Raw genomic sequence first — 9,534 nt, 5'->3', positions numbered from 1 at the left:
ATTACTTTTATGCATTCTTCTTTATTTCTCTCTAGTAAATTCTACTGCTTTTGTACAAAAAGTAATGTAAAATAATTTGCTGCTTCTAAGACTTCATAGGCATTAGGAAAAGCATTGCAAAAAGCCTGAGAGAGGTGAACCTTCCCATCTATTCAGCACTGGTGAAGCCACATCTGGAGTGCCAATTGTAGTTTGTGGCTTCCCAGCACATAAAAGTCATGGACATAGAGCAGCAGGTCAAATAAAGGGCAATGAAAATTGTTTAGGGACTGGAGCATGTCATATGAAGACAGGCTGAGAGATGGAATTAGTTAGCCTAGAGAATAGAAGGCTCAGACAGATCTTACAGATGTGAATAAATATCTGACAGGAGGGTGTAAGCAAGACTGAGTCAGGCTCTTTTCAGTGCTGCCTAGTGATAGAGCAAGAGGCAATGGGCAGAGACTGAAATACAGGGGGTCTTTTCTGTACATCAGAAAACACTTTTTTACTGAACAGATGACTGAGTATTGGCATAGGTTGCCTAGAGAGGCTGTGGAGTTCCCATCCTTGGAGAGACTCAAAGCCATCTGGATGCAGTCCTGAGCAACCTGCTCTAGCTCACCCTGTTTGACCAGGGAGGATGGACCAGATGCCCTCCAGGGGTCCCTTCCAACCTGAATGACTCTGTGATTAGGTGTTTTTCAGCAACACAGTTTGAGTCACAATATTGGCTTGGCTCAAGTCCACACTCCAATTTCCATAATTTTTCTTCACCCTTACTCCACAAGAGCTTTCAGCTTTCCCTTTTAAGTTATAAGAAACTGTACATAAAAGCTATAAGAAGCTATACGTAAAATCTTATATTACACCCACACCCAGTATTCCAAGTTGGAAGGGACCCACAAGGATCATCGAGTCCAACTCCTGGGCCTTCACTGCACCATCCCCCAGAGTCACACCACGTGCCCGGGAATATCGTCCAAACGCTTCCTGGACTTGCACCAAGCCAGCGGTGCTGAACCCCCACACAGGCACCTCCTGCTCCCAGACAGCAGCATCTCCAGCTTCTGGGGAAGGGAGAGGGGATGCAGCCATCACCTAAGTTATGCCAAACAGGGTATTCACGTCAAACCTTCATGTCTGCCTCACCCCTCTGGGAGGATCTGTGGACTTGTGCTGGGAATTCCTGGAGGCGCTGCCATTGCTGGAGGAGCTGCGTTTCTGCTCTTCCTCCCCCTGTCCTGGCTTTAGCTCTCCTGAAGGAAACATTTGCTTAGAGAGGCTTCTTTGTATTCATTTTGTATTTTACACAGAGCAGTAAGAATTCATGTGCTTGACCCAGTATAAAGTAAGTTACACAAATACAGAACAGATATAAATGACTGTCCTTAAATAATAATAAGCAGAAAGGTGAGTGGGTGACTTAACCTCATGTAATATTTTCTTTATCATATTATCTTGGAGACACTTGGACCTTATGGTCTTAGATCTTTTAAATTTTGTTTAGTTTGGGCTTAAATCTGCAACTCTTGTATACTAAGGCCACTGCTCTAATGAATTAATACTTGCAGTTACTTGAGCTACATCTTTTACCCAGCATACACAGGTAAATTATCTGAAGAATTGAGTGTGGACTACCTATAGATAGCTGTAACAACATAATCATGGTGTCTAGTATTAACATTCCAGTCATGTAATGTTTTAGTTGTTTCTGATGCTAAACATATGGCGGTACCTCACCTTCTTCTCATCATCTTATTTTTTTCAGTCCTGCTTCCTTCAGTTTTGAAGCAGTTGCCTGTTGGTAAAGAGTGGATAAATTCTTTAGTACCAGACTGTTACACGAAGGCTATCTTCCCTTTTGGTCACAGATGGCAGGAAGTGATTTTATTGATTTGTTAGTACTTAGCTAGAAGGATTACATGGAGCAGTAATAACGTGGCCAGGCCCTGGGACAAATCACCTCACGAGTCAGCGGAGTGTTTGTGTCTTTAACTGAGTGTGACATTATTATATTTACCAGCCTTTCATAGTACTTTGCTTATTAACACTACTTTAATCTCTTCTGAGCCATCTGTTGGTCATTCAAGTTTCTGTTTCCTTCATGTGCTGGAAGAGTTGGGAGACTTCAGTTTCTGAGCTGAACTCGGACATTATCATGCAGAAGTTCTGGTGGTAACAGTAGTGTTTATTACATTTTTTATTCTTTTTAATTCGTATTATCAAGTTGTGCCCTGCAGAAAATCTCTTGGGGGGAACACAGGCAGATGGCCACAGTAATTCCTCTCAAATTCAAAGGGTCGTGAAGGTTCATGGCTCTCAGAATTTGTGTGAGAGGTATTAGTGTGGCTGGCTGAAAGCTGGTCCCTCTCCCTGTTTCAAACCTGGCAATTTTGGCAGCAAGAAGAATTGAACACTGCCATTACAGACTTTTTTTCTCTTTGGGTTGTGCCCATCAGATTATTTCTTTAGAAACCAGAGCTGTTTCCATGCTGTGACCTCAGCAGAAGTGCAACTGAGACACCGTGTCAGTGTGTGTTAGTGGTAGTTCACATTCTTTTTTGAAAGTGCAGTTTTCTCTGTATTTTAGCTTTGCATTTCTAAGTAGCCTGAATGACTTCATTCTCTGACGAGCACATGTGTGAGCAGGGAACCCTTTAGAGCTATAGGCATGAGCTCCTGGCCAGCAGATTACATGCAGATCATCTCCTGTAGAGAAGGACTGTCACAATACTGGCTCCCCAAAAAGAAGTTACTCAAAGATGGTAGATCAGGAATTGATACGAAAGTGATCTATGTCTGAACATGATGTTTTGTTTCATTGTGTTCTATCCCCTCAGCTGAGCGATTGGCACTGTGACATGTTTCGTGGCCGGTTTTGGTGGGTCACAGTAGTTAAAGAAAGGGTCTGATAGATAAGAGCCCTCGCCACCCCCGTGGGAGATGTGTGGGGACCATGGCACTGGGGACCACGGCATTAGGGACAACTAACGGGGCGTAAGAAGCGTATGAAGGAAAATGCAGAAGCGTGGGACCCTCAGGAAGGGGCTGTCGAGTGGTGACAGCGCTGGCTTATGGCAAGGGGGCTGTAGCTAGGGTGAGCACGGCTCACGCCCGAAGGAGCAGCCCAAGGCTTCGCGGCGCCTCTGGCAGCCCCGCAGCAAGCCCGCACCCTCCCGCGGGTGGCCCTGCCTCGGGCGAGCCGGCAGCCCCGGCAGGAACCCGGGCGAGCACCTGCGGTGAGGAAGCCTCGAGGAGGACGTGAGGGGGACGGCGGTGCCGGGGCCCACGCCGCGCCCCTGCGGCCGCGGGACGAGCCCGGGGGGGCGGCGGGGAGAGGCGCGGCCGGCCCGGGTGCCCGGCGCGGGCAGGGGCAGCGGCGCCGCGCCTCGGACTCCGCCTCAGCGGCACCGAGCTCCCCCTCCCTGCCTCGCTCTCTCCCTTCTCCAGCGCCAGGCTCGCAGCGGCGGAGCATCTCGGCGGCGGCGGCGGCAGCAGCAGCAGCAGCAGCACCCGCCCTTCCCGGCCGGCCGGCGGCGCGCACCGCCCCCCCGCTCCCGCACGCACCCGCCGGCGGCGAGCCGAAGCCCTCCGCGCCACCGCACCCCCGCCCCGCACGCCCACCGCCGGGAGGATGGGCTGCGGGCGGCGGCGCGGCAGCCCCTGAGCTCCCCAAAGCCACGGAAACAAAGGGAGCGAGCAGCGGCAGCACCGGACCGGGGTGGATGCAAGCAACCATGAAAGGCTGGGTCTCCGCCTCCTCCGCTGCTGCCAGAGAGCTGCCGGCTGCCGCTGCTCGGAGGACTACCCTGTGAAGGGGGCGGAGGAGAGGCTGGCTGGGTTCGCCGTGCAAAGGTAGAAGGTGTAAGGGAGAGGCGGAAAGAAAATGTCTTCTTCGGTGGGGCCCCGCGGCCCTCGCCCGCCCACGGTGCCCCCGCCGATGCAGGAGCTGCCCGACCTGAGCCACCTGACAGAGGAGGAGAGGAACATCATCATGGCAGTGATGGACCGGCAGAAAGAGGAGGAAGAAAAAGAAGAGGCCATGCTCAAGTAAGCAGACGCCAGTCATTCATTCATTCAGGCACTCATTCATGCGCCGATCGCCGGCGGGCGGAGCGGGCGCTGCCACAGCGGGAGCCGGCCGGTGCCCGGAGCCGGCCGGCTTCGCCCTGCTCGGCGGGGCCGGCGCCGCGGAGCCCCGGTCCCGCTCCGCTCCCGGCCCGTAACTTCCTCCTCCCCCACCCCGGGCAGCTCCTCCCGAGGCGGCACCGCCAGAGAAGCCTGGCACGGCGGGACGGAGCGGGACGGCGGCCCCGAGGGAGCCGACGGTGCAAAGCGGGCGGAAACCCCGACATGGGGATGAGGGGCGAGGTGGGATTCCTTTGGGGTCCCCAAAACCCCGCCTCTGCCAGGAGGGGCCGCTGGGTGGGGTTTCCCTCCGTGCGGGAGCCTCCGTGGCTGCCGTGCTGCCCCCGCCTGGCTCGGCCCCCTCTGCCGCCCGCCGCGGGGCTGGGGCGGCTGCCCCCGGCTGCCGCCCGGCACACCCCCCGTGTCCGCCGGGCCGTGCCGGGCCGTGCCGCCCGCAGCCTGCCGCCTGCTCCAGCGAGCGCAGCGGCGGGAAGCAGCGCGCCGTGGGGCAGCAGGGCGTTCGTAATTAGGAAATAGATGGAATTAGTCGCACTGCTCATTCCAGCGGGGAGGCAGGCAGGCGGGCGTGCGTGGTGGCGGGACGGCGGGGGAGTGGGTTTATCTCGCTGACGGCGGCACGGGGAGGGGTGCGGGGAGCGCGGGGTGTGGGTAGGTGCCATGTTTGGAAACCAGATCCCCACTACCTCTTTTGAACCTTTTCTCTCTCGCCCCCTCGTCCCTGCCAAACAGTGCGTGTGACCACATTTTCTATCCTCCTCCGTCAATCGGAGGTTTCAAACGTAACGTTACTGAATCGCCTGCTTCGAACGATGACAATAAACAGATTGGAGCTGTGGCCTGTGCAGGAGAATCAGGGTTTCTCCTCTTCTGACTGCCCATCAGGCCTGTTCGCTCTGGGGGGGAAGCAGTGGGAGAGGTGACTGGCACAGTGTGAGCCTCTGACGCCACCCAGACCTTCCTTGCCACAGGATCCTTACCTCACTGCCGCCAGATTGCGTACACCTGTGCTTGGAAGGGATGCGCTGAAGGTGTGACGTGATCCGGGTGTTTCTTTTGGCTGCATCGGAAATACCCACTTGAGCGATGCAGGTGCCAGCTCTTCCCACGGCTTTCTCTGCCCGATGGAAAGACCAAACGCCTGCAGGCTCCCAACTTTGGCCCCGTGCACTGTGCGTGGTGAAGCTGGGAGAGCCTTTTAGTATATTGCTGTCCTTGTCCCTTCCTATACATGCTTGACTCTGAATTTTTAAGGGGCTACTTGACTTGATTGGAATGATGAGAACTGAGGCCCAGCTGCTAGTGTTGTGTTATTGGCGAGGAGCTGTCCGGGAGTGTTGTGCTTGGATCTCAGTACAAGACGAAGAGTTCCGTTTTCTGTTGCAGTTCATTGTGCTCAGGGTGTGGCTAGCCTTGGAAGTGGGGTGATTGGAATGCAAAATGTTTTATGAAAAGGCATTTTTTTTGTAAGTGTGGGGAAATGTAAGTGAAGGATTCCTTCTCAGTTTCTATTTACCAGAAGAAAATTAAATAAAGCGCAGAGGCCCTAAACTACATGTATTTTTGTGTTCCTTGTCCTCCAGCACAGCCAATTCTCTATAAATATTTAACTTTTATTCAGTGAAGAAGATTACTGATGATATTGAAGAGGAATACTATAAATCTTACAGTCACTGCAAGAATTGATTTCTGTTGGTAGAGATGGCATTTTCTCAGCCCTATTCTTATTCATATTGAGTGTAGGGTAAATTTTCCTCCTTTTTTCACCTCCCTTCTGCTTTTCTTCTGCTCTTCTTTTGCATTGATACTTCTGAATTCTGTACTGATAGTTCCTCTTCTGCAAAATTATTTGAATCCTCAGCAGTTTTACTAAATGAATTTAGGACACTTTAAATATAAGTTTTAGAAGAGATCAAAAACTGTGCTGTGAATTCAGCTTGAAATTACTTTATATTATGTTCAGATATTTTTGATACCCAAACTTAAAAGTTTATTTCCCTACAAAAGTTCTTTCAAATCATGAGAGTAACAGTCTAGGGTCTCCACTGGCCTGAGAAATTGTGATTTTAAATAGATTTATAGATTTCAGTACTTTTTTAAAGAGCCAGAAATTAAGAGAAAATACATTGGAAAACTTACAGACGTGTACTCACTTTAGCTATATTATTAGGTTTAAAAAAATAAGGTCAGAGCAAATAGTTTTCTTATGGGTTATGATTATACTCTTACAGAGGGCCACTAGATTTTCTGAGATAATTTGGCTTTTCTGTATGCTGAGCACTTCCTTCCTTTTTGGGATAAGAGTTTGACACACCTTTACAGAGAGTAACTCTCTCAAGACTGGAATATCGACAAGAGTTTACTGCCATAATTTTATAAAGGTTTGTTGCAAATACACAACGGTGCTATCAGATGACACAGCTATATTATAAAAGTCAGATATTGTTACCATCTCTGTTATCTTCATTAAAAGATTTTCTGATTATCCAAATATCTCAACAAAAGTGCCTCTAGTTTTCATTTAAAACCACCTGATGGAGAAATGTTTCCATCTGTAACACCCACATGCAAATCTGTAATTTTCCCTGAAAGCGAAGCTGAGAATCGGTGCTGCAAACTAGGCTACCTTCAATCCTGGGCTGATCAGAGGCCGGATATGTGCTGTCTCATGAATCATAAGGGCTAAAAAGGGTGCAGCATTTCTCTCCTGTTCTGGATGTCCTGGTAGCAATGAAAGTTTCTAAAACAGTACTTGTAATTTTCCTTTCCAGCACTCCTCATCATAGGAGAAAACTTGAGGAAGAATTATTGGTTAAACAACTGTATTCTTCACATGGTCATCATAAAATTGTGAATCCAGGGGAATTTGAAGTGTTTCTGTGAGCAGACTGCATGAATTTCAGAAGTGTAGGCAATTAGGGTCATCCGTAAAGAGGCCGTGTCCCTCTCCTCTGAGTCTGTACCTCTCAGTCTTTCTGATCCCTGTTTCTGTTTCTGAGCTAAAAGCCTTCTTGTAAACGCTCTCTGCCAGTTCATGCTGACATCAGCACGTACTGCAGTGTGCCAGCCTGCGAACAGGGCGCTGTTACAGGGAGCAGGACTATGGACAGCGAACTGCTTTAACTGCTTGTGCTGGAGAATGATGGAAGTGCAATGCTTCCGTTTGAGACCACCTGCTCATCACTTTCCAGGAACTCCCCAATCTGTCAGTTTGTTGGCCTGCTGAGTTTCCTTCAGCAGTCTGGGGTTAACAGACCTTGTCACCCCCTTAGGATAATTCATACAACTTATACTGGCTAGTATGACTTCCTTTTTCTAGGTATACCTGGTCAGTGGCAGAGACCTCATCTTCCCTCCACCCTTCTGATATCAGATTTCACACTGCTGTGGGTGTGTTTGTAGAAGGGAAACGCTCTTCTATCCTATGACCTGTTGAATACCTTGGAACAATGAGTTGAGGAGTTTGGGCTTTTGTGAAGTTTCCTTCTTTTGCTTCTTTTACGAACAGGTGTACCTTGGCTTGAGGATCACTTGTAATGTTAGCTGATTGCCTTGAAATTGCCTTCACTTCCGAAAACATGTCCTGCATTCCTTCTGTAATAGGGGCAGTGCCACTAGGTACTCCTGAGACCATGTCCATGCCTTCATGCAGTGAAGTGCAGTCCCAGTATGGCACTCAAGACTCAAATCCACATAAGCACTTCAATGCTTGCCTGGCACTAAGTACAAACTGAGGACCCTTGAAAGCAGTCCATAAAATCTTTCCATAATGGTGCACTTGTTCCTCTGTGTCCAAGGCATATAACACCAGAGCTTGTGAGTGCCTTGACTGCTGAATTCCTCGCAGTCTGTCTTACAGCTAAACTTGTCAGAGAGTCGCAACTACGTAGTCATCTGCCTAAGTTTTCTGAAAGACCTGACACGACCTCTGCATTGCGAATCGATGCTCAGTGTGGAACTCAAAGTGCTGCTGTCACAGCAATGGCCACTTTCCTAACATGAAGGGGACAGGGAGTGTTACTTCTTCCAGCCACCTTAGGCTGATAATCTGGTGGTTAGGAAGTGATTATCTGTGCCCAGTACACTTATCAACTTGAAGAAATTGTGTCCTAGACAAATGCCATTGCATTATGATTTTGTGGAAACAGTTTGGCTTCCCAAAGCGTATGGGCCCAGGTGCCTAAATAAATGTCAAGCCCGATAGGGAGAGCTCTCCTTGAAGAGGAACTGCCTTGCTCTCCTACTGAATGCTTCTGGTTACACAGGGCTATTAATGGAGCCTTTTTAAAAAGAGTTAGAGAAATTTAAAAAGTCGAGGAGTAGGAAGCAAGTCCCCCATCTCGTCTTGGGGCTTCAGCACTTTGTGGTTTGTTCCTCTGTGGTAGGGAGAGCATTGCCTTCCTCCATGCCACACCTTTGACAACAGCATGGAGAGCAGTCTGTTGAGTAGGTGGGGCTTTACCATAATAGACTCAACTCTCATCCACTCTTGTTTTCCTGTTTCAGGCTGACTGTAAGATTTTGTGCTTATCTCTGAAGACTATAGTCTCTATCAGCTCTTTTAATTGGAACTAGGCCTTGAACACCCAAGCTTCTGCTGTTCCTATATGAGTAAATGTTTGCATAGGACAGTATAAAATGTGCCGTGGCCTCCTCTGCAGACTAATTCACATCGGAGGCATTTTTTGCTGTTTTACTTGGTAGATACTCCCGTAGCTGGAAGGGAAGAAGTTCATGTTGAGTGGATGATGTCTAGCCTGAAGTCCAGATGTTGCCCAACAGGTGATTGATGTGACTAAAAAATTTTGAAGAAACATGAGAGGGTAAGTTTTCAATGAGGCTGAAGAGAAACAAACCATCGTTTGCAAAAATGGGGTGGGGGGGAGGAAATTAAAGGAAAAATAGTTTAGAAGTTTAAAGTGTACATTCAAACACTAGATAGCCTGAGACAACTATATTGTTTATGGGCATAAAGTTCCTTGAAATGAAACAACCACAGTTAATATACAACAAATTTTAATCGTAGACAAATCACAGATTTATATATGTGTATATACTTAAGATGAAGTTTGTTTATATGTAGTTGTGTGCCTTATTGGGTTAGTCAAGTACTAAGTGTAAACTATGGCAGCTGTGCACACAGCTAGTTGAGTTCCAGTTCTGTTCAAATTTTGATCAGAAATCAGAAGGTGATTCCTAGTTACCATGGCTTTCATTTGCTGGAGCAAATTTAAATGGGGCCAAAAGCTCTTATTGTGCTTCTGATGGGATTTAAAAAGACTGAGATTGTTTGCTGAGGTAGTGGCAATAGTAGGAAAGTTAACTCAGTCGCGGAATGTTCTTCGTAGTTTTATAACTCTATTTGAGTAGCTTCAGCAGAGAGGGTAGCAGGTACTTGAAACCTTC

The 9,534-nt window shown here is 48.6% G+C and overlaps 1 protein-coding gene across 50 annotated transcripts in view; it reads left to right on the top strand.

Annotated features, from left to right (window-relative positions):
* The first annotated feature begins 3,565 nt into the window (after window positions 1-3,565).
* Window positions 3,566-9,534, top strand: part of RIMS1 (regulating synaptic membrane exocytosis 1) — a 319,154-nt gene continuing 313,185 nt past the window's right edge. For all 50 annotated transcript variants that reach the window (XM_027884132.1, XM_027884151.1, XM_027884129.1 and 47 more), the window contains exon 1: window positions 3,566-4,032. In XM_027884132.1, coding sequence (XP_027739933.1) covers window positions 3,869-4,032 — 164 coding nt within the window. In that variant the 5' untranslated portion in view covers window positions 3,566-3,868. The remainder of the gene's footprint in view (window positions 4,033-9,534) is intronic.

This window comes from Empidonax traillii, unplaced genomic scaffold, assembly GCF_003031625.1.
Source record: "Empidonax traillii isolate 1590-97213 ecotype Southwest subspecies unplaced genomic scaffold, ASM303162v1 scaffold139:size1643147, whole genome shotgun sequence".
NCBI classification, from domain to species: domain Eukaryota; kingdom Metazoa; phylum Chordata; class Aves; order Passeriformes; family Tyrannidae; genus Empidonax; species Empidonax traillii.
Note: the sequence above shows the minus strand (reverse complement) of the source record. Positions and strands in the feature narration are given on the sequence as shown.